Source organism: Neovison vison, chromosome 8 (genome assembly GCF_020171115.1).
Source record: "Neovison vison isolate M4711 chromosome 8, ASM_NN_V1, whole genome shotgun sequence".
In the NCBI taxonomy this organism is placed as follows: Eukaryota; Metazoa; Chordata; class Mammalia; order Carnivora; family Mustelidae; genus Neogale; species Neogale vison.
The window spans coordinates 9,751,827-9,768,040 of record NC_058098.1 but is presented as its reverse complement, the minus strand read 5'-3'; the positions used below and the strand labels follow the sequence as shown (position 1 = coordinate 9,768,040).

Sequence of the window (16,214 nt, the reverse complement as noted above, 5' to 3'; positions counted from 1 at the left end):
AGCAGGCAGAGAGAGAGGAGGAAGCAGGCTCCCCGCTGAGCAGGGAGCCCCATGTAAGGCTCGATCCCAGGACCCCAAGATCATGCCCAGAGCCACCCAGGAGCCCCACAAGTAGACTCTTTCTTTAGAAATTAAACCAAAGTCCAGTCACTGTCATAAGTGAAGCTGGAGGCACCCCACATCCATTCTCAAAAGTGGCCACAAAATACCACCAGAGTGAATTCAGGACTTTCATTGTTAGCACTTGGGAATGATGCTAAAAGAAAGTTCTGAGAACAGCCAAAAGTCCAAAGATTTCCTCTTCAAGCTTGTTGCATGGGTGCCTTAGGTCAAGGTCAAACGGCCACACTCTCTCTTTGGGACCAGCGTGCAGGGCCTCCAGCCACCGGCCCTCCTCTAGGAAGCCCCTGCAGCAGGGCTCCCACATTCACCTCTACGCTTCCGCATCCCTGCCCGGCTTTATAATTCCAACCCCCTGGCGTCACTGCCTGGTTCTGGGCAGGGAGTCGGGAACAGGAAATTGTTGGCGTAAGTACAGCTGACCGGCTGGCAGAGGACGCGGAGGGCACTTTCCAGTGGGCCGCTGTCCAGGCTTGTCTCAACTATTCTCATCCAAGGGGGCAAAGAGCTGTTTACACAACTCTCCATTCCACCACGGGGAGGGGCAGGGCTGGGGGCTACGGATGTCACCCATCAGCCCACCCCCCTCCTCTGTCCTGTCCCCAAGCACACCTCTGTACCCTGTAGACCTAATACCACCCTCATGGCATCAACACACACACACACACACACACACACACACACACCCCTACATACATCCGATCCTCATTACTTGTGGTTTCTGTATTTGCAAATCCACCCACTACCTAAAATTTATAACCTCAAAATCAATGTTCACAGCATTGATTGTCGTGGTCACTCACAGACACGTGTGGCAAAACATCGTACCACCTCTCACAACTTCCCTAGATGAGGTGGGACAGTGTGACACGTCAGTCCGGCTCCACCCTGTACATGCGGGCCCTTCCCACTGTCTGTTTAGGACCATGCTTTGTGCACTTTGGAGCTTTTTGTTAGTGAATACAGAGTCCTGGCTGCCTGGGTGGCTCAAGGGGTTAAGCCTCTGCCTCCAGCTCAGGTCATGATCTCAGGGTCCTGGGATCAAGTCCCGCATTGGGCTCTCTTCTTAGCAGGGAGCCTGCTTCTTCCTCCTCCTCTCTCTCTGCCTACTTGTGATCTCTGTCAAATATATAAATAAAATCTTTTAAAAAATAAAATAGAGTCTTTAGACCAAAATATACTTTTAAAATAGGTAAAACATGACCAGAAGCTTGCAGAGAACTAACCCTGTGTCTCCCCCAGGAGCAGTGGCTCTGTCTTGGCCAATTCAGGGCTGGCAGGAACCTTCTGGAACATAACCACCGTGAATAACGAGAATCCACCAAACTATGTCTAATACTACCTCCGTCGTGTCAAAAGAGAAAGGGCATCTGAACGCCACAAATTAGGAAGGATGGCTTTAAACCGTTCAGTGGAATAAAGGTCCGCATGGGAAGAGCTCCCTGCACTGGCATTCTTTTTCTTCTGTCACATAAGCAGTGACATCCACATCACCGAGGGACCCGGGTCCTGGCGCGGTGCCGAGGACTGCTGCAAAGGCACACAGAGCCTGCCACAGCCCTGTCACTAGACGCGGTCATGTGGGCTTCTCGTGGCATCAAGCCCTCTGCGGGATATTTTCCAGCTCAAGATCGTACTCAACTAGAGCTCTCCAGAGACCGAGGAAGAAGAGGACACGATGTGGTCCAGTGCGAGAGTCCCACCCTCCAGGCCGGGAGAAGAACGATTTCTAAGGCTCGCCAGCCCTCCTAACACTCCCCTGCACGCCCGAGGGCCGGCCAGCCACGCACCCTCCCCGTGTCCTCCTGTTGCCCAAGAGGGAGCTGAAGCACAAGAGGGGAAAAGACGGTGGTCCGGAGCAACAGAAGCGGGAAAATGGCAAAACTGGTCCGTTCATCGAAGTCTGTGTGGCCCCAGAACCCAAACTCTTTAACGAACAAATCCACAAAGCCGGCAGTCAACTGGGCTGGGTATTTAAAACCACAGCCTAGGGTCGCCTGGGTGGCTCAGTGGGTTAAAGCCTCTGCCTTCAGCTCAGGTCATGATCCCAGGGTCCTGGGATGGAGCCCAGAACTAGGCTCTCTGCTCAGCAGGGAGTGTGCTTCCTCCTCTCTCTCTGCCTGCCTCTCTACCTACTTGTGATCTCTGTCAAATAAATAAATAGAATCTTAAAAAAGAAAAAAAAGTACCAACATCAAAGGGGCACTGTGCAGGGCGGGCAAGAAAACCTTAGCTCAGAGTTAAGACACTGACGACCTCGAGGAAGCATTGCTTCTCCTGTCGGCGGTCAGTGAGCGGGTCACACAACACGTCCGTTTAAATTCTGCACCCTCTGTGACGCCTGGTGACTCAGATGGTTGGACGTCTGCCCTTGGCTCAGGTCATGATCCCAGGGTCCCTGGGATGGGGTCCCTCACCGGGCTCCCTGCTCGGCGGGGTGTCTCCCTCTGCCTCTGCCTGCGGCTCCCCCTGCTTGTGCTCTCTTTCTCTGATAACTAACAAACAAAATAAATAACATTTTAATTAATTCTGCATCCTTAAGCAAAAGGTAAGCATGAGCTCTGGGCCTTGCGATGCCTCTGCTGTACCCAGCAGGCAGGCCTCCCCCGCCCTGGCCCGCCGCCGCAGACCCCCTGGGATGTGAAGCCAGGGCAGGAATGTGCTCCAGGGCTTAGGGGATCCACCGCTCCAGCACGGGTCCCGCTCGCTGCTGTAACCCATCACCGTATGTCTATCGTCTTACGGTTCTAGAGGTCAGGCGTCCACAGCAGGTCTCACCCGCCTCCAATCAAGATGTCAGCAGGGCCGGGTTCCCTCTGGAGGCTGTTTGTTTCCTTGAAGTTTCCCGTTTCCAGATGCCCCCCTCAGCTCCCCCTACCCTGCCCCCTGCACGCGCTCCCTTCTCCATCTCCAAGCCAGCAGTCCCCGTCTTCCAGGTCTTCCAGAGTCTCTTGGGCTCATTCTCCTCAATTTTAAGGGCGCTTGTCATCACACTGGGCCCACCTGGCTAATCCAGGACAGTCTCCCCATCTCAAAACCATTCACTTAATCGCACTGGCAAAGTCCCTTTTGCCTTGGAAGTTCATACACTCCCAGGTCCGGGGGCTGTCATTCTGCCCACCTCGCCCCTGCATGCTGTATCCCCGGTGGCAATCCAGATTCCGTATTCTTTTATTCTTTTCCCTTAAATGCTTGACTACTTACATGAATGGCCTATAAGGTTTTTCACATAAATCATCCACCAAAAAAACTCCTCACTAGAATATGCAGCTTTTATTATTTTTAAAGATTTATTCATTAGGGGCACCTGGGTGGCTCAGTAGGTTAAAGCCTCTGCTTTCGGCTCAGGCCATGATCCCAGGGTCCTGGGATCGAGCCCCGCATTGGGCTCTCTGCTCAGCGGGGAGCCTGCTTCCTCCTCTCTTTCTCTCTGCCTGCCTCTCTGCCTACTTGTGATCTCTGTCTGTCAAATAAATAAATAAAATCTTTAAAAAAAAAAAAAGATTTATTCATTATAGAGAGAATGAGAGAGAGAAAGTATGCACACAGAAGCAGGGGGAGAGGCAGAGGGATAGGGAGAAGCAGACACCCACTGAGCAGGGAGCCCGACGTGGGGCTCCATCCCAGGACATGGAGATGACGACCTGAGCCAAAGGCAGATGCTTAACCATCTGAGCCACCCAGGTGCCCCAAGAGTCTTGTATTTAAAGATGAAAACTCACCTCACAAGCCCAGACACCACCTAAGCTTCTGTCCCTCAGTGGAGGAAAAGAGACAAAGGCAGAGGGAACCCAGGATGTCTTCTCTCTGCCTGACGCTCCCTTCTGGTATTCACACACCCAAGTTTCCCACCCCCACGCTCAAATCATTTTGCCCACCTCGTGTGCCCACCAAGTGTGGTTAAGACTTGGTGCATCCACCAGCGAAGACTGTGGGCCAGAGAGTCACGTCAGAAGGAGTAAGCAGCATTCCGAGAACGCCCAAAGGACTTCTGCCTGGATTATCAAGGTTACCATCCCCCACCCCCAGGAGACCATAAACTGGAGATCAGCTTCAGGCATTCCTTCTCTCAAAAAGGACTTACTGGGGACGCCTGGGTGGCTCAGTGGGTTAAGCTGCTGCCTTCGGCTCAGGTCATGATCCTAGGTCCTGCGATGGAGCCCGCGTTCGGCTCCTTGCTTGGCGGGGAGACCGCTTCTCTCTCTGCCTCTGCCTGCCACTCTGCCTGCTTGTGAGCTCTCTCTCTCTCTGACAAAATAAATAAATAAAATCTTTAAAAAAAAGAAGGACTTACTGGGCACCTACTCTGTGCCAGCCTCTGTGTGATGGTGATTAAGCTGTCACCAACCGGGGCCCCACGGTTCCCAGCTGAATGATCACATGAGCCCGTGTCACACTCCAACTGTGCAAGACAGAAAAGAAGCAGAGAGGCTCTGAGTAGGATCTGATCGCTCATCAGGAACATCAGCAAAGGCGCCCCTGAGGATGGGAGACCCCAGTATGGCTTCATTGACTAGGTGAAGAGGGGAGAGGACATTCCAGGCAGAGAACAGCATGTGCAAAGGTCCTGTGTCCAGAGGGACCTCAGGAGGAGATAGTGAACACAGTGTGGTTACAACAGGGGAAAGGGGCCAGGCTACAGTGTGTGAAGGTGATGATGGAAGGAAGCAGCGGCCACAGCAGAACTTTCAGTGATGGTGGAAATGCATGTGCTTTCATCATCCCACACACAGGCACCGCCCACACGCAGGTTCCGGGGACTGAAAGGTGGCTAGTGCCGCTAAGGTGCTAAATTTTTACCTGTATGTAATTCTAATTATTCTCTGAATGTAAATAGCCACATGAGGCTCATGACCACCATGGGTGGACGGCACGGGTCTCAAGAAATGGAAAGCTACGAGAGGGCTTCGAGCAAACCGTTTTCATGATCAGAGCATCTGGCCACCTCTGCTCTGGCCGCAGGGTGGACCCCTCACTGGCCAGCGGACACCTCGGATGCAGGGAGGTAAGTGACGACGGTGATGGTTGCCTTGAGGGACCTGTGTGCAGACTGCCATGTGCCAGGCAATTTGGAGTGGGGGAGGGAGGCGGAACGTGGGAGGCGGTGGTAAAGGATGAGCCACGGAAGATGAGGGCAAAGGCGGCATCTGGGATGATGCCTGGGTTTCCAGATTGTGCCACTGAGGAGACGGCACCGGCTCTGGGAGCTTGGGAACACCAGAGGAGGGAAGACCAGGCTTGTGGTGGGGGCCAGACCGTGAGTTTGCTTTCGAGCAGGCTGAGGGCAGGAGCCAAGAGGCGGACAGATGACTTGATTCTCTGGTAGGGTGGCCACTGAGGCCATAGGTATGGGTGAGCTCCACCCAGACTTCTATAGGGAAGGAGGTCCAGGACCAAATAAATGGTGAAAGAGGAGGCAGAACCATCCCGTCATGGGGGACACAGGAAACACTGACACACTGCCTCTCTAAAACTCAGGGTAGACAGGAGAAATGAAAGCCTTTGTCCACAAAGAGACTTGAATGTTCTTTATGGTATTAGTTATAATACGCAAAAACCAGAAATAATCCAAATGTCCATCTTGGTAAAAAAAAATAAAAGTAATATACCCATATATAATATATCCTATATAATATATATTATATATAATATATATTATGAGGGTATATAATTATAATAATATATATAATATATGTATGATATGTATTATAAGGTATATAATATACCCTATATTATATACCCTATTAAGCAATAAAAAGGCACTTTGAAACCACTGTGCTGAAAGAAACCAGACACAAGATGACATATTGCATGATTTCATTTACATGAAATTTCCAAAAAATGCAAACGTATGGAAATAGAAACATCAGTGGGACCAAGTGCAAATGGGCATGAGGACGGAAGTGTTTGAAAACCAGACTGTGATGAAAGCTGTACCAACTCTGTAACTTTACTTTTATTATTTTTACCTTCATTTTTAAATAATCTCTACACCCAATGTGGGGCTTGAACTCATAACACAGAGAACTGAATTGTGAGGCACCTGGGTGGGTCAGTCAGTTAAGTTAATCATGAGCTCTGCCTTGATCTCATGGTCCTGGGATCGAGGGTCCTGGGATCCAGCCCCGCTTCCGGCTCCCTGCTCAGTAGGGAGTCTGCCTCTCCTTCTCTCCCTCCTTGTTCATGCTTGCCCTCGCTCTAATAAATAAAATCTTTTAAAGTAAAAAAAATCAACGAACTGTATATTTACTACATAAGTATTTTGTTGTGTAAATTATGCCTCAATAAAATTGTTAAAAAAAATTTAGTAGAGGGCGCCTGGGTGGCTCAATGGGTTAAGCCGCTGCCTTCGGCTCAGGTCATGATCTCAGAGTCCTGGGATCGAGTCCCGTGTCAGGCTCTCTGCTCAGCAGGGAGCCTGCTTCCTCCTCTCTCTCTCTCTCTCCCTGCCTGCCTCTCTGCCTACTTGTGATCTCTCTCTCTGTCAAATAAATAAATAAATAAAAATTTAGTGGGGGGGCGCCTGGGTGGCTCAGTGGGTTAAAGCCTCTGCCTACAGCTCAGGTCATGATCCCAGGGTCCTGGAATCGAGCCCCACATCGGGGCTCTCTGCTCAGCGGGGTGCCAGCTTCCCTTCCTCGGTCTCTGCCTGCCTCTCTGCCTACTTGTGATCTTTGTCAAATAAACAAACAAAATCTTAAAAAAAAAAAAAAAAAAAAGATTTAGTAGAATATGAACCTCATCAGCTCTTCCTAAACCCAGTTCATTGTCTGGAACTTCCTAGTCCAAATACATCAAAAATCAAAGCATCCTGGGACGCCTGGGTGGCTCAGTTGGTTAAGCAGCTGCCTTCGGCTCAGGTCATGATCCCAGCGTCCTGGGATCGAGTCCCACATCGGGCTCCTTGCTCGGCAGGGAGCCTGCTTCTCCCTCTGCCTCTGCCTGCCTCTCTGTCTGCCTGTACTCGCTCTCTCTCCCTCTCTCTCTGACAAATAAATAAATAACATCTTTTAAAAAAAAAAAAAAAATCAAAGCATCCTCATCCAATATGGCCACGAAGTCTTAGTCTGGCCGAGCACAAGCTCTTGCCCTACAATACCCCACCAGCGCCTCCACATATCTGGCTGGAGTAGCTGAAAGAAGATAATCATTTTCCCAGCTTTGATCAGAACAGAGTCATGAGATCCATGGTATTTTTAATGTCCCATTATCGAAGGCCCCTTTCTCTCAACGCAGGCTTCTGGAATGCCCCCAGTAGCAAAACTCATGCAGAGGCCTATTTATTCCCATTCGCCCCAACAAATACTAAGACGTACTGAGTGCTCACTGTTCTAAACCGTACATGGATTAAGTCTCTAACACGACCTCTGAGGTAGCCAGAATTCTTGTTCGTCCCACTTTACAGATGGAAAAACTGAGACCCAGAGAGGTGAAATAATTTTCCCAAAGTCAAATAGTTGGTCAGAGATGGAGCCTGGACTTGAACCAACCTCCTCAACTCTGGAACCCATACTCCTCACAACCAACGTCTGGTCCTTCACTAAGAAGGGAACTCCATTCAAGGAGCCACAAAGCTTGTGAAGTCAGAGAATGGTTTCCAGCAACGCTGTGCGCAAGCCATGTTTCGTACCTGAGCCACTGGGGGAAGTTTCCCAGCATCAGGATGTGGAAACTTAATAGAGAGAGAGAAAGAACATCGGAGCCACAGGATTCCTTCAGCGAATAAACTACATGTCCTGGTAACATACACTGAGTGACCCAGCGTTAATTACCCTCTGTCTCCTGGGACTCACAGCACCTACGTTTTTGATTTAACCATAAAACCCCCAACCATCCTACAGCTTAGAGCCATTTAGATGAAATGAGTCGACAGGGTTCAAATGCACCCCCTACACTGGCTATCTCTGTGACCTCACACTAATGATTTAACATCACTGAATCTTAACTTTCCTTCAGGGAGCTTCGCACCCCTCTGCTTCCAAAGTGTTTCCAAACACCCAGATTCCCCCCTTGATGTGGCTACTCCTAAAAATGCAAATTAAATATGAAAAAATATACACATATGCCTGGCTCTCCTGATAGAGGATCTGAATCTCAATCAGAGTCACTGTTTAGGAAATAAATTAGTTCCAAAGTGGCAAATTCTAAAAGGGAATGTGTTCCTCCACTCCAACACCAAACAAATTTTGTTAACTGTCTGCACCACCCCCTCTGATCCCCATATTAACAGTACATCTCTATCCTGGTAATCATCACTTTTAAATAATTACCTGCATTTCTCTCTCATGCACTGAATCAGGGGTTCTCAACTACCACGGCACAGAAAAATCATACCGGGGGCTTTAAAAAATAAAAGATACCCAGGTCTCACCCCAGATTATTTCAAAGGTTTAACACTGGGGCAGAGATGGTGGTTGTTAAGGTCCTCAGGTGATTTCAATGCACAGCCAGCATCAGGAGGCCTGTGCGAGTTCGAAAGGGCTTGGGTTTTTTTGTGTTTTGGTTTTTTGGGTGTGTGTGTGTGTGTGTGTGTGTGTGTGTGTTAAAGATTTCATTTATTTATTTGAGAGAGAAACAGAAAGAGCGGTGAGGAGGAGCGGGCGAGGGAAGGAGAGAGGGAGGGAGGAAGGGGGGAGAGAGAGAGAGAGAAAGAAAAGCAAACTCCCCGGAGAGCAGGAAGCCCCACGCGGGGCTCAATCCCAGGTCCTGGAGATCATGACCCCAGCCAATGACAGACGCCCAACCCGCTGGGCCACCCAGGCGCCGTTGACAAGGCTTATTTAATTAATCTTTGCATTCCCGTCCCCCTGGCACCGCCCCTGCACCAAGTAGGCAGCTCATAATTGTTTTTAAACGCGAATTGTAACTAGAGGACTTGAGTCCACTGATAACACAAATCCATCGAAGTATTTGCCGAGGGTGTATCTCACACGCAGACACTATCCAGGCACAGAGCTCAAGTTAATCATCATTGTTTAGCCTTGAGTAGTCAGGATTAAAAGACGCGAGAACGGTGAAAGCAGGGATGGAGGGCTGTCTTCGGGCGGAGCGACCCTGAGCGCAGTCTCCATTTCGCAGCATCTCCCCCGCAGTCCTTCACCTCACTGAGCTCCTTTCTCCTCTGTTCTACATCAACAGGGGCCAGCGCAAAACTCAAGGAAGACGGGGACAAAGACCCCACAAAATGGCAGCTAGCGTCACTCTTTTTTTTTTTTAATTCCACGGACACCTGATGGAAGCAAGCAATCCTAAGGGCGCACCCTCCCCGCCTCCTGCACCAAGCAACTGACGCCGCATTCAGCAGCCGCCACAAGGAAATGGCCTGAGAGCGCAGGATGTTAAGGGAAAGGGCGGGTCCAAGGCCGCAGCCCCGCCCAGCTCCCGGCCTCAGCAGTCAGGGGACGTCAACCTCACCTGGGCAGCCTGGGAAAAAGCACATTTCCAGGTTCCACCCCCCACCCCCACCCCCAAGAACTCTGATTGGCGGGCCTGGCCAAGGCCAGGGAATGTGCATTTATTTTAACCATCTCCCCCCGCCCCCCCCATCTATCCTTACCCCCAGGTAAGTCTGTCGCAGGCAGAAGTCCCTCACAATCTCAACAGGTCACTGCCATCCTCCGAACGGAAGGACGGCAGGGCGCAAAATGCCTACCCGTCCTCTCTCTCTAGGAGAAGGAAACACAAGCCTAGGCGGCCCTGGGGTCGGTCAATGCGGGGAACGTACAGCAGGTGGCAACCCCCAGCCCTGCCAGGGGGGCTCCTTCCCTCAAATAGTGGGGAGCGGGAGGTCCTCCCGTGGACCAGGAGGAGCCCCGCCCAGCCTCCTGCGGCTGCGGGTTTCAGATCCACCCAGGCCGGGAAGGCAAGGCGGCGTCCGGAGGCTGGGACCCGGAGGCTCTGATGGGGGACCCCGCGGCGGGTCTGCGGAGGAGGCCGAGCCTCGCCCCACCAGTAAGCTCAGCATATCCGGGCTCCCGAGGGCCGTTCCCAGGCGCGGAGTAAGGTTTGATGTGGACCAGATCGTAATCACAACGACAAGAAGTAATCAGGAAACAATAAAGGGGTGAAAAGGCACGGCTGGTCTTAATTCCGCGCGCGGTACACAGCGCCGGGGCGGGTCCGGCTTCTCGGGGTTTCTAAAGGAAGGTGGGCAGGAGTGCAAGGCAGCCGCGCGCTCGGGCCCAGAAGGGACCGGATCGCCCACGGGGCCCGGGCCCGAGCTGCAGCGGGGATGACCCGCCCGTCTCCCCGGCCAGCCGCCGGCTCATGGCGCCGGCTGCGGCGCGGCCAACCTGTCAGGCCCGGCCAGGCCGCCCCGGCGCCCAACCCCGGCCCGCGCGCACAAAGGCGGCCGCCGTCCCCGGGCCCCGCTCACCCGGCGCGGGGCCTGCTGTCCATCCGCTTCTTCTGGCGCACCGGCTGCAGCGGGATGTTGTCCGTCATGTCGCCCGCGCCGCCCGCCTTGGCCGCCGCGCCCCCAGCGCCGCCTGGGCCGCCGCCCGGTCCGGCCTCCGCGCCGCCGCCCGCCGGCGCCGCGCCGCCCCGGGGGAGGAGGCGGCGGCAGCGGGCGGGCCGGGCCCGCAGCGAGGGGGCGAGCTCGCGAGCGCCGGGCCACGCGCGGAGCCGCCCGCGCGGCCCGACCGACGGACACGGACGCACCATGGGCCCGAGCTCCGCGCTGCGCCCGCTCGCCCCGCGCCGCGCCTGCCACGGGGGGCGGCCGGCTGTGTCCGCGCCGCCGCCGCCGCAGTGTCCCCGCCCCCCGCCCGCGCCGCGCGCCCCCCACGCGCGCCCACCCGGCCACGCGCCCCCCGCCCACGCCTCGCCGTGCGCGCGCGCGCCCGCCGGCCGCCCCCCCAACCCCATCAGCCGCTCTCCCGCAGATGCACACACCGGGCGCACCCCCCGGTCCCACCGGGGGCATTTCCTCTCGTGGTCACGCTGGCACCAACATGCACTGCCACGCTCCAGCCCTGCAGACACGCACTCATTCTCATCCGCTTGGTTCCCTGTGGTCCCCTTTCACAACCACATGCGCACCCTGCCACCTCAGCCCCGACATCCACGATCACGCGCGCACACACACACACGCACACACTCCATCACCTCACCCCCTGACATCCACGATCACACACCTGTACACCCTACCACACTCCCCCGTATTGGTCCCCCTTCTCTCCCCATCCTGAATCTTGGGCCTCATACTTGGGTGGTCCAGGATCACAATCACACACCCCACCTCACTCCACTTTCAGTCCCCCTCGCACACCCTCACTCTCTGGCCTGGATCCCTGGGATTCGCAGTCACACACATGCACACACTCATTGTCACACTCCCTCCCTCAGCTGCCTCTGGGGCTTACACCTGCCCTCCCAGGCCCTCACACACATTCAAGCATGCTGAGACTCTCACACACACGCACACCTGACCCCTCCACCCAGACCCACATCCGCACCTGGGTGTTCACACACTCCCACACAGTCTGTAGGATCCATGAACTTTCAAGGACCTGTTAAAGCCTTGAGAACAGGAAGAAAATGAGTCCTGGTGCCAGAAGTAAAGTCAGAAGGGGGTGGTATTGAAAACCTATATGTAATTGAGGAGCCTCAAAATGTCAAACCCTGTAAACTAGCTTCCTGTGACTAAAGCGAAGTTCTAAGTTAATTACACCTAATATATTTCACACGGCATATGCGTGCCTTTTAATATGTGTGCTAGGAGCCACCAGGTATCTGTGTCTAGGACCCTGCCTAAAGGAAGGCCAATCCCAAACCCAGAAGTGTGACTTATGTCATGTCACTGTGAAGCTCCTCATGAAAAGAAGCAGGCGGTTAGAATGGGGGCATCGTGCCTTCGAAGGGAAAAGAGCACCGTCTGGCTAACAGAGCTGGGTTTGCTTAGCTTTCTCTCCTGCCTCTGCTGAGAGGTGGTGTTGAGCACAGGGGCCAGGCACACAGTCAACACTCAGTGCTCACTGCGTGGAGGAAACGTGAACACCTGGATGTGTTTACTGACTGTGGCCCGAAGGTAGGGCCTTTCCACCCTCTCCTACCTGCTCCCCTGGAGGTGCCCCTTAAGCTCCACCCACCTCACCTCAGCTGCAAACCCGCAGACCCTCCTCTCCACTCCACTCCCACGCAGGCCAACATTAAAGACCAGAGATTGTGACCCCACACATCTGGGGCCCTGCCCAGGCGAGATTTGGTTTTTCCTCACGCACCTAAAATGTGCATAGAGTTCCATATTTAATCCTCCGCCAGCTAGGGCGCTAGCAACCCTGTAAGTGGGGACAGAGCCGGTCAGAGTGACCTGCACAAAGCAATGAGCTTAGGAAGGAACCAGGCTGGGCTCCAGGGCTTGGCTTTTCAGGCTCTCACAGGCAGGACGAAGTTACGACACTTCCAGCCACCTCCCAGTCCCCATTTCCAGATAGTTCCAAGCTCCCTGCGGCCCTTGTGGAATCCATCCGCGGCCACCGCCGTCAGACTGTGCTCTCTTTTTCTGAAAGCTGTAGTAGAACCATGGCCCTGCTATCCTGTATCACTCTCCCGGACAACTTACAAACGGCCAGACCTCAGTGGCTTCATGAATAAAGTGTGGATGGTGCCAGCCTCACAGGATTGTTGGAAGATTTAAATGAGTTCATCGTAAACAGAAAACAATTCCAAGAGTGGCTATGCAGAGGAAGCACTCTGTAAGGCTCGTTATTACAGAGTTGGACGAGTTCAGTGCAGTCATGGGAAAGGGAAGGCCTTAGCACAATCCATGTGCAGGGTCATACTCGGGGAAGCGAAGCGCCTACAATTCCTCCTCCCCCTACTGTTGGTAATATCCTTATGTTTCCCTAATTAAAGAACAAGCACCATAGTACTTATCCATTGGTCCTCTCTGGACAGAAAGATTCTAGATAGATATTTAAAATATGGTTTAATTTATAGACTATTTTGGGGGGTTAGTTTGGGATTTATACAAAATCTGAGCAGATAGGAGAAAGAGCTCCCCCCCCCCAGCCCCATACCTATCTACTCCATGTCGCCCTCAACCCAAACTCAGCAGTTCCCTTGTTATTAACATCTTGCATAAGGCTGGTACATGGATCTTAGTTTCCTTATTTTTAAAAATAGATTTTTTTTTTTAAAGATTTTATTTATTTATTTGACAGAGAGAGATCACAAGTAGACAGAGAGGCAGGCAGAGAGAGAGAGGGAAGCAGGCTCCCTGCTGAGCAGAGAGCCCGATGCGGGACTCGATCCCAGGACCCCGAGATCATGACCTGAGCCGAAGGCAGCGGCTTAACCTACTGAGCCACCCAGGCGCCCCAAAAATAAAATTTTTAATAAAAAATAAAATTTACTCTATTTTTTTCTTTAGTAAACATGTATGACTTTTACAGTGTTTTTACATAATCATTTTTCATTGTATCTTTTTCAAGTTTTTTTTAAAAGATTTTATTTATTTATTTGACAGTGAGAGAGATCACAAGTAGGCAGAACAGAAGGCAGATGGAGGGGAGGAAGCAGGCTCCCCGCTGAGCAGAGAGCCCCCAGGACCCTGAGATCATGACCCAAGCCCAAGGCAGAGGTTTAACCCACTGAGCCACTCAGGCGCCCACCCCCCCTCGGTGGGGCTCAAACTCACAACCCCGAGATTAAGAAGTCTCAGGCTCTTCCAACTGAGCCAGTCAGGTGCACCTAAATGAACAATTTTTTAAAAGACCAAGGGAGCCCCCTCTTTCTCTCCAGAGGTAATATTTTCATGTGAGAAGAGGTATGATTTTTACTGTTTTTGTTTTCCCAAGTTTTGTTTTGTTTTGTTTTTTTCCAGTACACTTTTATAAATAAGCATTGGAAAAGACACTTCTCAAAAGACTTCAGCAAGGCGATCCCTCAGGAAGAGAGGCACTTAAAAGCTTTTATCTCATCTTGACAGCGATCTAGATGCATGGGGCAGGAGAGAGGCCTATGGGGCCTTTGAGAGCCGTGCTGGGGGCCAGGAGAAGAGCAGGGCTAGGACAGGGCAGTGAGGAGGGAGGGGCAGCCGGGGGTCCCACTCAGCAGGACACCACTTCCCTCTTCCTGGCCCGGCCCTGCCTTCTCCCCGCGGTCCTGGGAATGGACACCTCGGGGTTCTGCTTGCAGTCTCTTTGTGACCCTTGGAGCCCTCTCAGCCCAGCAGGCCCTGAATACAGGAAAACTCCCAGTACTGATACCTGGAACAGAAAGGTCTTCAACAGATAAGCCAACCTAGTCCAGTCTCTGCTTTCCAAAAGACAGTGAGGTATGTAGAGGCCACCCAGCCTCAACAACAGATGGTAGGCTGAGGCCATAATCTATTTTGAGATCTCTATACAGCCCACCGGGAAGCCTTGTTTACATGGATCTCCAAGCTGTTTATAGCATATTGGCAGTAAGTAGACAAGAGGTCACGGGTGCTAGCATACATGAAATGGAGGCAGGGAACATGGGAACTCAGAATTATTAATTTTTTAAGATTTATTTATTTATGGAGCACCGGGGTGGCTCAGTCCGTTCAGCCTCTGCCTTCAGCTTGGGTCAGGGTCCCAGGGTCCTGGGATGGAGCCCTGCGTTGGGCTCGAGCCTGCTTCCCCTCTCCCCTCTGCCTGCCTCTCTGCCTACATGCGCTCTGTCAAATAAACACAATTTTTTAAAAAAATTTATTTTAGAGCTAGACAGACAGCAAACTTGAGTGGAGTAGGGACAGAGAGAGAGAGAGACTCTCTAGTAGACTCCCAGCTGAGCGCAGACCCCCACCATGGGGCACGAACCCACAACCCTGAGATCATGCCCTGAGCCAAAGTCAAGAGTCAGACGGACACTTAACCAGCTGAGCCACCCGGGTGCCTTGGGAACTCAGAATTATTACAAATCTTTTGGGCGCTCTCCAGCTGCAGGGAGAGGTGAAGTTCTTTGGGTGCCTGGAATCTTCTTTCTGAATGATTCTGGGTGAAGGCTCTAGGTGCTCCCTACAGCAGAGCAGCTCAACCTGGGTGCTACTGACATGTGGGCTGAATAGTCCTTTATCCTGGCGGCTTTCCTGTGCATTGCAGGATGTTTAGCAGTACCCTGGTTGCTTTCCCCTAGAAGCCAGCAGCAGCTCCCCTCCCCCCTCCGAGCTGTGACAACCACAGATGTCTTCAGTTATTGTGAAATGTCCTAAAGGGCAAAATGTCCTGGAGGGTTGAGACCCACCAGGCCAGAATGGGAGGTGAAATAATTTTTAAATGTCTAGCAAGGCTGTGTCCAACACTAATCTCATCATTCCCCTCCCCCGACACACACCGACCCCCCCCCCTTTTGAAAAATAACTCCTTAAGAACTTTCCAGAAGCAACAGTATCTACTTAGGACTTAGTAATACTATTTGGTTTGTACAGTGTTTTTTTTTTTTTTTAAGATTTTTTATTTATTTGACAGAGAGAGAGATCACAAGTAGGCAGAGAGGCAGGCACAGAGAGGAGGAAGCAGGCTCCCTGCTGAGCAGAGAGCCCATTTTGGGACTCGATCCCAGGACCCCGATCTCATGACCTGAGCTGAAGGCAGTGGCTTAACCCACTGAGTCACCCAGGCGCCCTACAGTGGTGTTTTTACCTCCAAAAAGACATAGGGAGCTTAGGGAAGATGCCACAGAACAGTCATTCATTCAGGGAATCTTCACGGAGGACCTACAGTGTTCCGGGTACTGGGTGCAGAGTACAGGGGAGATACAGTTAACAGACACACAATCCCAGCTCTCTGGTGTTCGGGACTGCGGGCTTCTAGAAGATATTATCCAGGCAACTTGTGCCTTTCTTATTTCACAACTCTGTTGAGAAACTATTAATACACATGACTCTTGCCCATAGAAATGCAGATGAATTTTATCTAGGGGAATGCAAGCATTGCCCTGTGGATCCCACGTGTGCATTTGCTTCCATGGTCCTGACTGCCTGCTTTCCCAGGGGTGTGGGGGCGGGGTTGATTCTTTTGAATCTGCTGTAAATCTGCTCGTGAAATCTTTGACACATGTCCTTTTCTATTTGTAGGAGCCATGATTTTCCTTTTTTAAATATTATATAAGAGTAGACAGCAAATCCA

The 16,214-nt window shown here is 52.2% G+C and overlaps 1 protein-coding gene across 2 annotated transcripts in view; it reads right to left on the bottom strand.

The window, feature by feature from the left end:
- The window catches only part of ATP9A (ATPase phospholipid transporting 9A (putative)), a 128,902-nt gene extending 118,315 nt beyond the window's left edge, over window positions 1–10,587 (bottom strand). The window contains exon 1 of one of the 2 annotated variants that reach the window (XM_044262820.1): window positions 10,496–10,587. In XM_044262820.1, the coding sequence (XP_044118755.1) occupies window positions 10,496–10,563 (68 nt within the window). In that variant the 5' untranslated portion in view covers window positions 10,564–10,587. The remainder of the gene's footprint in view (window positions 1–10,495) is intronic. The other variant, XM_044262821.1, reaches the window with a different exon arrangement.
- Window positions 10,588–16,214: the final 5,627 nt, after the last annotated feature.